Raw genomic sequence first — 17,448 nt, forward strand, 5'->3', positions numbered from 1 at the left:
AACTCGATAGTTATGAAAGATAAACGAGCAGGCACAAAAAAGAACTGTACTACACCATCACTCAAAGAAGACACAGTGAAACAAAACTACCAAGAGCTAAACCAAGCTGTGATACCGGCAAAAGCATCTAACCCAAAAACAGCAGCAGAACCAAGTTCCACAACTGGAGATATTCAAGATACAACAAGAAGAACTGGGCACTGGAAACCAGAAGCAGTACCTGCAGGAGACCCACTAAGGACATCAGCAGATCCAGTCTCAAAAGTATCAACAAGGACATCTAATTTTACATGTATCAGTGAACGCCAACAATCAACTACTACCACCCCAGCAAAAGGAGGAAGTTCAGCAATTCCAGTGAGAAGAAATGTAAGGTGGCCATGTCATCTACAAGATTTTTTATTCCCAAAAAGCCTCAAGACCAAATTAGGATAACTAGTGCACCTATCAACACCACCTAGCAGTCCTTGCAGCAAAACCAGAAACCACCTCTTTTCACCATCAGGACATTTTCTTATGACCAATGGAAAAAACCAACTCATGCTTCTAGATGAGAATGAAGATTTCTCACACAATTTAAATTCAGGAATAAAGGTAAGTGGTCAACCAAGTACAATCAGAACAAACCCAAAATCTCACCAGGTCACTCTTCTCCATCAGAATATACAGTCACTTAGGAATAAAAGTAAGAGAGCTTGAAATCTTGCTATCAAGTGAACTCAGATACGTTAATATACTGTGCTTAACTGATCACTGGCTGAAAGAAAATGAGTTAAAGACAGTGAAAATAACGGATTATGTGTTAGCAGCACAAACTTGTAGAAATAAGTTTACACGTGGAGGGAACTGCATATACATAAAGAAAGATATCAAATTCAATAACTTAGACAATGTTGAATCCTTAAACACTGAGAAAGATTTTGAAATATCAAGCATAGAAATTCCAGCATTCAAGTTAATTGTAATATGTTTATATAGATCTCCAGATAACCACCTAAAAAAATTCAACACTCGGCTTGATACTTTACTAAATAAAGTAGTAACAAATCGAAAAGCAGTTCTTTTATGTGGAGACCTAAATGTAGAGTTTAATAAGTGAAGCACTTCAAAATCTGAGCTGATGAACATATTAACAGCCAATAATTTGGAGATTACAATCCACTCCCCTACACGTGAAACAAATCATTCTAGCACTACCATAGACCAAATAATAATAAGTTCCAAAACAAAATAGAAATCAGTTGTAATAAAAGCTGGACTGGCAGACCATCATGCGCAGGCTATAAACTTTTGTGTAAACACTAATCCATCCTATAATCATATGAGGGAGACTACACACATGGGCAGAACTTTCAGTAATACTGCAGTACAAACATTCCAGAATTATCTCCAACAAGAATCATGGGAGATAGTGTATACTACAGAAAATATTTCTGATAAGTTTCAGACATTCATGAATATTTTTAAATATTATTTTGATCTTGCTTTTCCACTGAAAGCCAAAACAACACAAACCACTAAAAGCAACAAGTGGATTACTAGTGGTATAAGGAAATCTTGTGCTAGAAAACGGTACCTTCACAATATTGCAAGAAGCTACAACACAACTCAGGAGTTTGATAGTTACTTTCAAAAATATAAATCTATATTAAATTAAATAATAAAGGAGGCAAATAAATGAGACAGTGACAAATACATAGAAGATGCTTCAAACAGAACCAAAGCAATCTGGCAAGTTCTAAAAAAAGAAACCAAATCTTACAAAAGTAGAGTTAATAATATAGTATTAAAGGCTGGCTTGGAAAACATTAATAACCCACAGGAAGTAGCTAATATGTTTAATAACTATTTTATAAATGTAACAGAGAAACTACTACAACAGACTTCTAATAGAAAACAGCGTACAGAAACAGGGAAAAAAGTCTCAAACAGATCAATGTTTCTATACCCAACAAATGTAGAAGAAGTACAGGTTACAATAAAAAGTCTCAAAATGAAACACTCTGCAGGTGTAAATGATACACATGATTTCGTTATAAAGAAGTGTGGGGACTTGATTACTGAGCCCTTAACCCACCTACGTAACCTATCTTTTGCTACAGGAACTTTTCCTTCATGTTTGAAAATAGCAAAAGTAAAGCCATTATACAAGAAAGGAAACAAAGATGATGTTTCCAACTACAGACCACTGGCACTTCTTTCTGTTTTCTCAAAAATATTAGAAAGACTTTTCAATAAGAGGCTAACAGACTTCTTAGAGGTAAATGGCATTCTGTCATAATCTCAACATGGATTTAGAGCAAACTGCAGTTCACTCCTTTCTATTAGAGGCACTGATAGCATTAGACAACAAAAAACTTACCATGGGCATATTTTTAGATTTTTCAAAGGTATTTGACACCATAAATCATGACAAATTGCTATACAAGCTAGAAAATCTTGGCATTAGGGGAACAGCTAACAACTGGCTCAGCTCTTATCTTAAAAACAGGGAACAATATGTGGAAATAGATCAAGAAAGGGACAATGTCATTAGGAAATATAGTTCCAAGCTACTGGCTGTTAAATATGGAGTGCCACAAGGATCAGTAATGGGTCCTGTTCTGTTCTTACTCTATGTAAATGACCTAAACATAAGCAATGACAGCAGTAAAATATTCCAATTTGCTGATGATATGAGTGTTCTAATTACAGAAAACTCAGAAGAAACTCTTATAAAAAACATAAAAGAAACCACTGACAGGTTAACATGTTACTTTGATGACAATGACTTAATAATAAGCACTGAAAAACTGTAGCTATGGTTATACACACAGCACAAACAAAAAATCTGATATCACCCAATCTAGAGCTATACAGACAGACAATTGCCAAAACAGCCTGTACCAAATTTCTTGGACTTCATCTACAAGACAACTTGAAATGGAAAGCACATATTGAGCAGATGAACAAAAAATTAAGTACTTCTTGTTTTGTGCTGTGTACATTAAAAAATTGTACCAGTTACAACACCCTTCAGTGTGTATATTATGCAGTTGTACACTCTCACATCCAGTATGGGATTATGTTCTGGGGAAATTCTGGAGATGCCATTTAAAAAAAAAAAATGGAAGGGGTAGATAATCGCAAATCATGTAGACCATTGTTTCAAAAAAGGATGATCCTGCCACTTCCTTGCATATATATACTTGTAAATATAATGTATTTAAAGCAAAACTTACATACAAAAAGACCACTCATCACTCAAAATCACAAAATACACAGCTATGATACAAGACACAAATCGGATGTACATGTTCAAAGCGCCAACACAAAGTTATTTCAAAACAGTGTTATCCACCCTAGTATCAAACTATACAATGCCTTACCAGATACCATTAAACGCATACAAAACATTGGTCACTTCAAATCTAAACTGCAGTTGTACTAGGTTGATCACTGCTTTTACAAAGCAAATGAATACCTACAAAACCAAATTTTTGTATGTTTACTCAATGTACTCTCATTCAGAAGAACACCTGTATTTCATCTCTCTTTATATAGCGTAACAACATTTATTTAAGTATTCATCGGTAATTGATATATTAATGTGTGTTATTATGTACAAAGGTATATTATATGTAAAACTGTTAATATTAGCAAAAAAATCCAAATATCTCTTGCACATTGTGCAGCTGTAGATGAAAATGGATCAATAAATCAAATAAATCATACCAATGCAGAAGGCTATACAGTGTTTCCATTACAGCTATACATGACATGCGTCATTTCACAGGTGGCTCTCCCTTTGATAGTATGTGTTTAGCCAGTTTTAGTTGTAAATATTTGTCGTGTATTGTTGTTTTTCTGACATGTTCCACATCCTGGACGACCTCCTCACTACGGATCAATTGGAATGAAATCTAATCTAATCTAAAAAGTTACAGAGCTGGTACAGGAGGTGGTAGGAAGGTGCATAAGGCAAGTCCTACAGCATAAGTGGGCGCAGGGGGAAGGGGAGAGGGAAAATAAACTATTCTAGGTGTGGTGGGCAAAATGTCAAACAGAATGGACCTCATTTCAGGGCACAATTTTAGGAAATCATAGTGTCGTTGAAGTGGCTGATTAATACATTCAATACCATGATAGTACTGAATGATAAGATATGTACACCTAAGTTGTTTTTTGGAGGGATCAGCAGTACCAGAATTGAATGTGATGTCCTGGGAAATATGCTTTTGAACTAGGATGGTGGGATAATTACACCCAGTGAAGACTGAATGATAATATATTGCTGTAAAGAGCCTGCATCTGAACAAATATGTTAGCCTTGAATTCCATGGCTGTATGAGAGGGAATGTTTGATATGGAAAGTAAGGCAGCTGTCAAAATGTAAGTGCTATTGTTTGTTAGTAGGTTTAATGTGAAATGAAGGGTGTAGCTGGCCCTCGGTGTGGATGAGGTCAACACCAAGAAAAGTGGCATGGGATTTGGAATAGAACCTCATTCAGTTTAACTGGGAGAATGTATTTAGATACTCCAAAAACTTTATCAGGTCAGCCACACCATGAACCCATACAGCAAAGGTGTCATCAAAGTATCTAAACCAAACCTTGTCTGTCACCACTGATGCCACCTTACTCTGTACCAACATCCCCTATGTACATGGTCCGTCTGCTGATGAACATTGCCTCAAGCGGCACTCACCTACTTCAAAGTGTATGACATCCTTCCTTCTCACCTTAATCAACTTCCTACTCATGAACAACTGTTTCAACTTTGAGGGGTGAACATATAAAAAAAAAAAAAAAAAAAAATCAGGTACACGGCCATGGAACCAGGAAGGCTCCTTCCAGTGCCAAACTTTTCATGGGTGCTTGGAGGGGGCTTTCCTGGGATCCATAAGCCTTCAGCCCCTGGTTTGGTTTAGATACACAGATGACGTCTTTGCCATATGGGCTCATGGTGTAGCTGACCTGTTTATATTTTTGAAATCTCTACATACATAACCTCAATTAAATTTCACATGGTCATATTCTGAACCCCACACCACTTTACTACATGTTGACCTCAACCTCACCGAGGGCCAGCTACACACTTATATTCACATTAATCCCACTGACAAATAACAGCACTTACATTTTGACAGTTGCCACCCTTTCCATGTCAAACATTCCCTTCCATACAGCCTTGACATTTGAGGCAAACACTGCTCAAATAGTGCAGTAAGAATAATATGTGGTGTTCATCCACGATAATTTTGTAGATGTCTTTTTAAATCCTTCACCACATAGATGAAGCGTTTAGTCGCAGACAGACACAATGAAAATACTATTGTTTCTATTCCACCCTGGATTTCCCTCATGAAGTTTGTTGTACATAATCAGTGGAGTTCAAACAGAAAAATGACATACATAATTACAATGCCAGGGAAAAAATGACATCTCCACATTAATGTTGTATTTAGCACAACAAGGAATGCACAATGCTACCACCAAAATATTTGATCACTTACACAATGATATAAGATGTCTGACAAACAGCACTGTTAAATTTGAAAACAAATTTCTCCTTGACAACCCCTGTTATTTAATAGAAGAATTCTTACTTTTGTAATATGTAAAAGGTGGTGTGTAGGATTTACTGACTCACATCTGTATTATTGTTAAAGAAAAAAAAGAAAACAAAACTCTAGTAAATGATCATCATGTAGCCATATGTACAAACAAATTTGTCATGTGAATAAAAAATGAGCCAATCCACATCATTATGATTAATCACAGAAATGATCCATGGAACCTGAAACTAACTAATAAATGATCGTATTTGGCTACAGAATACAGAAATAAAGTGCTACAATATGCCAAAATGTTTATGATAACCGGAAGGACACTGTCCAGCTGCCAAACTTTAATAACTTCAGCAGATATTATTATCACATATACTCAATAAGACAAAAATTCTATAGAATATGAGAATGTGTTAATACTCTCTTTGTATAAGTTAAAGTTTTCACAAGAAATCACCCCAACAGAAGTTTAATTCACTTTATAATTCCCTCATATCTTTTCTTTCTTAATTTGTTATATCTAGACTGAGAATTACAACAATACAGAACAAATGTAATTAGGAACTATTTGCTTCTGTGTTATTTAAATATTACCTCATTGTTTAAAGCAATATTTTCTCTTATTGCTCTCTGAGTTGTAGCAGCAATTCTGGTTTGTGTTGCATCTTCAAAATCATTTGATAATTGCAGCAATCTAGTCTCCATTTCCTTCATAGCTCTGTGGATGTAAAATGCAAGTCCATACAGTCCAATGCATTATGAATTTAGTTGTCATTATACAATGGCACAATCCAAGTGGAGTACAACATAGTGAAGCTCATGTTTAAAAATTGTTTACAACATAGCAATTCTACATGAAGCTGACTATTTTGAAAATTACACAAATGAACGAAAGAATATGAGGAATACAATGGTCAACAAAAGAAAATTGGAGCATTTTGAAACAAGCATTAGAAGAAGACATATATATATACATCAACTAGGCTGTGACTAACACATCCTCTATTATATCCTTTCCCCTTGGAATGTTACTCCAGGGAGATACTAAATGTTCACTCTAAGAAGACTCTTAAGCTTGGTGACTGACAGCAGAAGCTGTGTCAATAGAAGTTGACTGACCATGGTCGTACCAACAGTATTCATAATACAGCCAACATATCAACTTTAGCTAGCAGATGCTACTGAGTTAAGTGCATCTATGTACTTGTAAATGAAATCAGATGCAACATATAAATAGAAATATCACAGAAATATTATACTGCTTCAAGGTGAATGTTAAGCGGTTTTGATATATTCAGTGAAGACACTCTTTGCATATGATACTGAATGCCAAACATGGTAGTATTGGAAACAAGTGAGTATTGGTCCAAGGTCATATGCCATCTCCTAACTTCTATCAAAGCAGCAACTTGCATCAGCCACTGTGCCAAGAGTGTTCTTAGAGTGAACAATTAACAAGCATAATAACGTTAGAGGATAGAAAGGTGACATCACACTGAAACTGGGAGCTTCTGGCATAGCATGGTGTAATGTTCCCATCTGCTATGTCCTTTTAGTCCCATAAATAACTTTTTCTCTGCTAATTTATATTATTTTTTCAATACATTTATCTGTTGACATTTAACACTACATAAAAATCTCAAGATCCTATTTATACTTGGTTTCACTTACAGTTTATTATTCAGATGCTCATTTTGATTGTTCTGATTGCATCTGTGTAATTAGTTTTCATTAAAGCACTGTTAATTAAAAGTTACAGTTAATTAAAATTAGCACTACAGTTTGCTACGTGCAAAAACCTATGAGCCAACAGCAAAATTCCATACAGTACCTACAGCATTCAGAAGGTAAGCATTCCAACTTCCTTGTGAAGTACTGTAAATTACCTTAAACTAATTATCTTCTGAAATAATTAAACTTCAAATTCCGAAGTTGCCCCACTTTCCATCACAGTTTTTGTCAGAACCACTGTTAGATTCTGAACTTTGACTGCATATTTTTGCCACCTTAATTTTTCTCTACAATTTGACAGAAAGCATTGGTCAATTAACTCACTAATTCTTAATTTCAAGCTACTGGCTCTAATTTACAATATGATGTTGACACATATAAACAAGGGGATTCACAGTGTGTAAGGATAATAGTTCTACACATTTTTCTAATTTTTGACTAGCAACCTTTCGTATAATTAAAACTCACATAAGTTCTTTTAGTTCATCAAAAACAGTAAGTTCCAATCTAGCCAAACTTTAAAGCATTGCGTAGGTTTCAAAATAACACTTTGTTTTTACACCTGTCTATATGTAGTTGGCCACCATCCAAAATAAGCATCCACAGTTCGCAGGTATATGAGCAACATCTATATCAACAAAAATAATCAATGTTTGAAGATATAATGTAATTAAATAGATAAGAAATCTACCTACCAAATGACAGAGGAGAATATACATATAAAAGGTATTACATATGCAAGCTTTTGCAGCCAGTTGCTCATCCTTCTGGCTGAAGGTTTGAAGGGGAAGGAAGAGGGGTGAAGGAAAAGGTATGGTGAGGTTTAGGATGTTTTAGCAGTAATCTCTGTCTTTCATATTACCCTATCTTCCATCTTTAAGCTCTCAGGTCTTCAAATCTCATCTAGTACAGTAGTTCTTGACAATGTCTCTCCTGCTCATCCCATCTGGTAAGTCTTCCTTGATGCGAGGTTCTGGGTGACTTTTCCGATCTCTACCTCTTTTCCTAAACCTCACCAGTCTGCTTCCTTCACCCCTCTTCCTTCCTCAACCCTTCTGCCAGAAGAAGGAGCACTGGATGTGAAAGCTTGTATAAATAATATCTCTTATATGTGTGTTCTCCTGCTGCCACTTGGTAGGCAGATTTTTTTCAGCCCTATTACATTATGAGTAACATCTATGTCAGATGTGCTCTTGTTGTTTACTCATACCACAATTATGAACATTCTGTACACAAAAATATTTGCACCAACAATCACAAAACTCATGAACTTCAGTAGGTAGAAAACTTATGACTTATTTCTGTTATCTAAAAAAATGAAAAGTTTGACTAATCTGTGTTGTGATGAACAAATATTGTGTAATGTTATTGTCATCAAAACCAATGACTGTTGAACTCTATGAAACTCATCATGGGATTGCTTAATTGAACTACCAATGCCAGACAGTGTTATTGTGGACTGTGACTATTTTTCTTATAAATGTTTATTTCGTGCCATGATAGAACACTTAAAATTGTGGATGGTGACAATTTTGTATAAATGTTTATTTTGTGCCACGAAGAACAATTAATTTCACCACTGCAATTGCGGGGGTGATTTTGGACAGTTGTGCTAATACTTTTTCATAGTGTAAAAACTGGTTATATGTCACATGGAATATGCAAGCCTTTGTCAAACAATTATTCATACAACTGCTTTGGACACAAGTATGTTTGCATGATGTGTCACTGTCCAAGCACAGAGTAGCATGGAGAGCTGCATCAAACCAGTCTTCAGACTGAAGACCATAACAACAGTTCATTTCAAGCATGTGTATCTTCCTTTGGCCTGTAACATTTACAGACATTAATGTACAAAAAGAACAGGAAAACTACAATACAAGACTATATTTCTGTAACGTAATAAAAAATTGCAGCAGCACCAATGTGGTTTAAGCTTCAGCCAATTTTGTGCACACACACACACACACACACACACAACATATGAAAGTAGAAATCACTATTCTAGCCTTTGTAACTGTTCCTTTTTTCTCCAGGAGGAAAATGGTACAGGCAGTGAAGGTTAGAAAGGAGGAGCAGGTACCTCAGTCCTCAGGCTGAGAACAACCCACCTATCATGAGGATATTATGAGACAAAGATGAAGGGTGAGGTGTGAGAGACAATATTAGTTCAAAGATAATCACTGTGAAAGCTTCAATCCAGATATGGCAAAGGACAGAGTGAGAAGTAAAATGAATACAACAATTAAAAACTCAGACAAAAGCACAAGATGATATGGGAAAGAAACCAAAGAGAGAGAGGGAAAGAGGAAAACAAGAAGACATGAAAAATATAAAAAGTGTTAAGAGTAAATTATTGTGTAAATTAATTCCCATCTCTGTAGTTTAGGGAAACTATTACCATGCAGGACAGTCCCCAGTGGCCCATATGGTGTACAAGAAACCCAGTCCCTTAAGTTATGCTGTACAACATGCCCAGTAACTGGATACTGGGTATTGGTATGATGGAAAGTACATATGCCAGAGAGAGACTAACGAATAGTATAAAAAGGGCAGGGTTTCATTCTTTCTTATAGCTGATACACATAGTGTTGGAGGTAAAGACCATCTCTGCTGTGTATTGTTAGAGGAATTGAATATTGTCTTAGAGAAGACCATGCATCTACATCTATACTCTGCAGACCACTGCCAAGTGCGTGGAAGAGGGTACATCTCATTGTACCAGTCATTAAAGCCTTTGCTCATTCCAGTCATGTATGGAGTTTGGAAAGAATAATTGCTTAAATATCTCTGTGGAAGTTGTAATTAGTCTAAACTTGTCTTCGCAGTCTCAATGGGAGTCATACTTAGGGGGTTGTGGTGTATTCCTAGATACATCATTGAAAGTTTGTTCTAGAAACTTTCTAAGTACACTTTTACTAGATAGCTTGGGTCTATCTTCAAGTGTCTATCAATTCAGTTCTTTCATTCTTTCATCATCTTCGTGACATTCCCTCAAGGGTCAAACAAACCTGAGACCAGTCATACTGGCCTTCTTTGTATCTGATCAATATCCCCTAAAATAGGACTATATTTGGTATGGATCCAACACATCTAAGCAATATTTTGAAATGGGATGCACAAATGTTTTGTAAGCAATCTCCTTTGCAGACTGACTGCATTTCTCTCATGTTCTACCATTAAACTGCAGTCTGCTACATGCTTTGCTTATGACTAAGTTATCATTCCATTTCATATTTCTACAAATTGTTACTGTCAAGTATTTGTATTCCAACTGTGGCTCACTGATAGTGTAGCCATAGGATAAAGTGAATTGTCAATTTTCGCATCACTTCAAAATCTTACCGAGATCTGACTATAAACATTCTCACACTATGCTTCATTATAGATAACTGCATCATGTATGAAAAGTCTACTATCAATATTGTCTGCAAGGTCATTAATATGTAACATGATCAGCAGTGTGCCAACACACTTCCCTGGGGCTCACCTGAAGTTACTTCTACATCTGTCAATGATTCTCTGACCAAGATATCATGCTGCATCCTTCCCACCAAGAACTTCTCAATCTAGTCACCAAACTTGCTTAATAGCCCATATGAATATACTTCTAATCAAATAACTAGCATATCATTCTAAGTCAAATGCCTTTTGGAAGTCAAGAAGTACTGTACCTTGTACCTATCTGACTGCATTGATCCTTAGCTTTCAGGATCTCATGTGAGAAAAATGTAAGTTAGGTTTCACATGATTGATGTCTTTGGAATCTGTGCTGATTGACTCTGACATCATTCTGTTTGAGATATCTCATTACAATTGAGCTCAGAATGTGTTCTAAGATTGTAAAACAAATTGATGTCAATGATATTGAATGGTAGTTCTGTAGGTCATTTCTGCTGGGAATAGTTTTTTGTTCAAGAGGTCTTCAGTACATTATGGATAAAAGAGGTGCCAACTCACCTGCAAATCTGGTATAGAATCTGATAGGGAATCCATCAGGCCATGGTGCTTTGTTCAATATTAATTACTTCAAATGTTTCTCAACATCACTGACACGAATATCTATTTCATTCATCTTTGCAGCAGTATGAGAATTAAATTAGGGTACTACTTCTGGGATTTCCTTTGTGGAGGAACATTTGAAAACAGACGTAAGTGTTTCTGCTTTAGCTTTGGTACTCTCAGTTTCAGTATCTGTCTTGTCCATGAGTGTTTGGTCACTAACTTTGGTGCCACTAACAGGCTTCACATTTGATTAGAATGTCATTGGGTTTTGTGAAAGATTTTTGATAATATTCTGCCATCACACCCATTGAAGGCTACATGCATTGCCTTCTTGACAGCTAAATAATTCCATTCAGCATCTCTTTGTCTATAGCCCTTTGATTTGTTTTACACCTGTCATGCAGCAGTTATATTTCTTTAGAAGTTTCTTTACAGTGACTGCGTATCATGGAAGGTCCCTTACATCAAAAACTATTCTGCTTGGTCTCTATCTATTTAGTTCATAGTCAACTATTCTTAACATGAACCATAGTTTCTCTAAATGCTCCTGTCCTGAGATGATAGTTTCACATTCCTCAGTGAGATATGACATTTCATTTGCTACATATACAAGATTCACATGTTCATGGGTATTGCAAAGCTGGAAGTAATGTTTGAATTGATATTAGGCAACAGTGTTCATTGACATTTGGGCAATGATTGGATTTTTTTATGTTCAGCCATGCAAGTCATGCAGGAATGCACTGTTGTATACTGCTAAAAGTGATGCCCCATCTTTGTTGTTGTGGTCTTCAGTCCTGCCCCATCTTTATTGAACTGTAATTCAATTAATCCCCCCATGAACCATGGACCTTGCCGTTGGTGGGGAGGCTTGCGTGCCTCAGCGATACAGACGGCCGTACCGTAGGTGCAACCACAATGGAGGGGTATCTGTTGAGAGGCCAGACAAACATGTGGTTCCTGAAGAGGGGCAGCAGCCTTTTCAGTAGTTGCAGGGGCAACAGTCTGGATGATTGACTGATCTGGCCTTGTAACATTAACCAAAACGGCCTTGCTGTGCTGGTACTGCGAACGGCTGAAAGCAAGGGGAAACTACAGCCGTAATTTTTCCCGAGGACATGCAGCTCTACTGTATGATTAAATGATGATGGCGTCCTCTTGGGTAAAATATTCCGGAGGTAAAATAGTCCCCCATTCGGATCTCCGGGCGGGGACTCCTCAAGAGGACGTCGTTATCAGGAGAAAGAAAACTGGCGTTCTACGGATCGGAGCGTGGAATGTCAGATCACTTAATCGGGCAGGTAGGTTAGAAAATTTAAAAAGGGAGATGGATAGGTTAAAGTTAGATATAGTGGGAATTAGTGAAGTTCGGTGGCAGGAGGAACAAGACTTTTGGTCAGGTGATTACAGGGTTATAAATACAAAATCAAATAGGGGTAATGCAGGAGTAGGTTTAATAATGAATAAAAAAATAGGAGTGCGGGTTAGCTACTACAAACAGCATAGTGAACGCATTATTGTGGCCAAGATAGACACAAACCCCATGCCTACTACAGTAGTACAAGTTTATATGCCAACTAGCTCTGCAGATGATGAAGAAATAGATGAAATGTATGACGAGATAAAAGAAATTATTCAGGTAGTGAAGGGAGACGAAAATTTAATAGTGATGGGTGACTGGAATCCGTCAGTAGGAAAAGGGAGAGAAGGAAACATAGTAGGTGAATATGGATTGGGGGGAAGGAATGAAAGAGGAAGCCGCCTTGTAGAATTTTGTACAGAGCATAACTTAATCATAGCTAACACTTGGTTCAAGAATCATGAAAGGAGGCTGTATACATGGAAGAAGCCTGGAGATACTGACAGGTTTCAGATAGATTATATAATGGTAAGACAGAGATTTAGGAACCAGGTATTAAATTGTAAGACATTTCCTGGGGCAGATGTAGATTCCGACCACAATCTATTGGTTATGAACTGCAGATTGAAACTGAAGAAACTGCAAAAAGGTGGGAATTTAAGGAGATGGGACCTGGATAAACTGAAAGAACCAGAAGTTGTAGAGAGTTTCAGGGAGAGCATTAGGGAACAATTGACAGGAATGGGGGAAAGAAATACAGTAGAAGAAGAATGGGTAGCTCTGAGGGATGAAGTGGTGAAGGCAGCAGACGATAAAGTAGGTAAAAAGACACGGGCTAATAGAAATCCTTGGGTAACAGAAGAAATATTGAATTTAATTGATGAAAGGAGAAAATATAAAAATGCAGTAAATGAAGCAGGCAAAAAGGAATATAAACGTCTCAAAGGAAGTGCAAAATGGCTAAGCAGGGATGGCTAGAGGACAAATGTAAGGATGTAGAGGCTTGTCTCACTAGGGGTAAGATAGATACTGCCTACAGGAAAATTAAAGAGACCTTTGGAGAGAAGAGAACCACTTGTATGAATATCAAGAGCTCAGATGGCAACCCAGTTCTAAGCAAAGAAGGGAAAGCAGAAAGGTGGAAGGAGTATATAGAGGGTTTATACAAGGGCGATGTACTTGAGGACAATATTATGGAAATGGAAGAGGATGTAGATGAAGATGAAATGGGAGATAAGATACTGCGTGAAGAGTTTGACAGAGCACTGAAAGACCTGAGTCAAAACAAGGCTCCGGGAGTAGACAACATTCCATTAGAACTACTGACGGCCTCAGGAGAGCCAGTCATGACAAAACTCTACCATCTGGTGAGCACGGTGTATGAGACAGGCGAAATACCCTCAGACTTTAAGAAGAATATAATAATTCCAATCCCAAAGAAAGCAGGTGTTGACAGATGTGAAAGTTACCGAACTATCAGTTTAATAAGTCACAGCTGCAAAATACTAACGCGAATTCTTTACAGACGAATGGAAAAACTGGTAGAAGCCGACCTCGGGGAAGATCAGTTTGGATCCCGTAGAAATGTTGGAACACGTGAGGCAATACTGACCTTACGACTTATCTTGGAAGAAAGATTAAGAAAAGGCAAACCTACGTTTCTAGCATTTGTAGACTTAGAGAAAGCTTTTGACAATGTTGACTGGAATACTCTCTCTCAAATTCTGAAGGTGGCAGGAGTAAAATACATGGAGCGAAAGGCTATTTACAATTTGTACAGAAACCAGATGGCAGTTATAAGAGTCGAGGGGCATGAAACGGAAGCAGTGGTTGGGAAAGGAGTGAGACAGGGTTGTAGCCTCTCCCCGATGTTATTCAATCTGTATATTGAGCAAGCAGTAAAGGAAACAAAAGAAAAATTCGGAGTAGGTATTAAAATTCATGGAGAAGAAGTAAAAACTTTGAGGTTCGCCGATGACATTGTAATTCTGTCAGAGACAGCAAAGGACTTGGAAGAGCAGTTGAACGGAATGGACAGTGTCTTGAAAGGAGGACATAAGATGAACATCAACAAAAGCAAAACGAGGATAATGGAATGTAGTCAAATTAAGTCGGGTGATGCTGAGGGAATTAGATTAGGAAATGAGACACTTAAAGTAGTAAAGGAGTTTTGCTATTTAGGGAGTAAAATAACCGATGATGGTCGAAGTAGAGGGGATATAAAATGTAGACTGGCAATGGGATCGGTTGGTAGGACATGTTCTGAGGCATCGAGGGATCACAAATTTAGCATTGGAGGGCAGCGTGGAGGGTAAAAATCGTAGAGGGAGACCAAGAGATCAATACACTAAGCAGATTCAGAAGGATGTAGGTTGCAGTAGGTACTGGGAGATGAAGAAGCTTGCACAGGATAGAGTAGCATGGAGAGCTGCATCAAACCAGTCTCAGGACTGAAGACCACAACAACAACAACAACAATTCAATTAATTGTAATTTATTGTTCACCTTTGTAGCCAGGTGAATTGTATGTCTGAGATCAACTACACATATCTTTTTTTTTTTATCTAACTGGAACTGCATTCAATTTATTGACAAGTATTTTAAATCATTCCATTTATGGAAGTGAAATGTAATTGATTTGAGTCCATGTGATTTGGTATATGGCAACGGGTCGAAGGACGTAGTTAACTGTTACAATGCATCTTTTCATTTAAAAACAAGGTAAGGGAATCACAATTATATTTATATGGAGACAATGATATTGGTAAGGTCTTTTTTTACTGAAAAAGTATTTTTACAGAAGCAAGAGTTGCTTATGCCTTACTGTAGTGTATTTGGATTTGGTGGCTGCAGTCGCGAAGTACACTAAATGGTAACATCGCAAGCAGTTCTCCCACATCTGGGAGCATATTGTCAATGGATGGATAATTACAGTTAATTTTAAAAATAAGCCGGGAGTTGCGAATGATGTTCCTTCCTGATTCATCATGAATTACAATCATTTCAGTGTCACTGTCCTAAGGCAATCTATTCATCGGCCATCTGCAGAAATCCTTCCTAAACACCCAGAATCCTAAACCCCTCATCTGGTTCAGATTCATTGATGACATCTTTGTGATCTGGATTGAGGGTGACATCACCCTATCCACATTCCTCCAGAACCTCAACACCTTCTCCCCCATTCGCTTCATCTGTTCTTACTTGACCCAACAAGCCACATTTCTTAGAAGTTGACCTCCCCCTTAAAGATGCTACATCAGTAACTCTGTCCATATCAAACCTACTAACAACCAGCAATACCTCCACTTCAACTGCTGCCACTCGTTCTATGGCAAGAAGTCCCTTGCATATAGCCTAGCCACCCATGGCCGTCACATCTGCAGTGATGAGTGGTCCCTCTCTAAATGCACCGAGGTTTTTACCAAGGCCTTTCCAGACCATAATTATCCACCAAACTTTGTACAAAAACTGTGCCTTATCTTTGCAGTCACCCACCATGACCCAAAGTCTCACCAGAGGAGCAATCCCCTCGTAACTCAGTAACACCCAAGAATGGAGCAACTGAATTACATTCTCCACCATGGTTTTGATTACCTCCATCCACCAATGCTAACAATATACTCATCCATCCCTACAAAACCTCATGGCTCATATACCTGCAATAGACCTTAATACAAGACCTGTCCCATACATACTCCCACCAACACATACTTCAGTCCGGTCACAAACATCACCTATCACATCAAAGGCAGGGCTAACTGTGAAACCAGTCATGTGATCTACAAGCTAAGCTGCAACCACAGTACTGCATTCTATGTGGGCATGACAACCAACAAGCTGTCTGAAACTTCCTAGCAGATTAAAACTGTGTGCCCAACCGAGAGTCGAACTCGGGACCTATGCCTTTCGCGGGCAAGTGCTCTACCATCTGAGCTACTGAAGCACGACTCACGCCCGGTACTCACAGCTTTACTTCTACCAGTATCTCGTCTCCTACCTTCCAAACTTTACAGAAGCTCTCCTGCGAACCTTGCAGAACTAGCACTCCTGAAAGAAAGGATACTGCGGAGACATGGCTTAGCCACAGCCTGGGGGATGTTTCCAGAGTGAGATATTCACTCTGCAGCGTAGTAAAATTCTGTGAATGTAATTCTCTAGTGTACATGCCAATTCATAGTGTAGAAGAGTTCTTCAAAAATCCTTACAGCTTAAATGAGGATCATGCAAATACTGTAATTGTTAATATTGGCTTATACATGTATTCAGTTGTAAACTTCAAGTTTCCAATGTGGTTTAATTATAACTTATACATTGACTTTCCCTGTATATGTAGTGCTGTAAAATTTTGTGAACATAATTTTCTAGTTTCTAAAGTGTGTTAATTGTAAGATATACTTTGACCTGTCCAATATCTGATGTGCTGTACTGTACATGTAAGATTTACTGCACCAATAAATACAATACAATACGATGAACACAGAACAACACTCATTACTAGTAGGTATTTTCAGCAGGAGAGCCTGCATTGAATGTCTACACACACAACACGATGCTGTACCTCAAGACAGAATGAACACAAATTCAGTAAAGAAGACACTTACAAACACTCTGTACCAGCTTTTACAGAAAAACAATCCCTTCCACCTATTTAGAGAGTTCGGTAATGAGAAGGATGGCAATCTGATCCGTCAGTGTGAAATTTTTAGAGTCATCAAAAGGGAAAATAGAACTCTCAATGCGTTGGGCAAGACTTCCCACCTGGAAGTGGATTGTCAGTAAAAATTTGGTAAGCACATGAAGAAAC

General features: G+C 37.6%; 1 protein-coding gene across 1 annotated transcript in view; it reads right to left on the bottom strand.

Moving 5' to 3' along the window:
* Positions 1-17,448, bottom strand: part of LOC126187853 (cilia- and flagella-associated protein 157) — a 171,377-nt gene that overhangs the window by 78,553 nt on the left and 75,376 nt on the right. Inside the window, exon 5 of the mRNA XM_049929168.1 lies at positions 6,143-6,266. Within this exon, the coding sequence (XP_049785125.1) occupies positions 6,143-6,266 (124 nt within the window). The remainder of the gene's footprint in view (positions 1-6,142; positions 6,267-17,448) is intronic.

Source organism: Schistocerca cancellata, chromosome 5, assembly GCF_023864275.1.
Source record: "Schistocerca cancellata isolate TAMUIC-IGC-003103 chromosome 5, iqSchCanc2.1, whole genome shotgun sequence".
NCBI classification, from domain to species: Eukaryota; Metazoa; Arthropoda; class Insecta; order Orthoptera; family Acrididae; genus Schistocerca; species Schistocerca cancellata.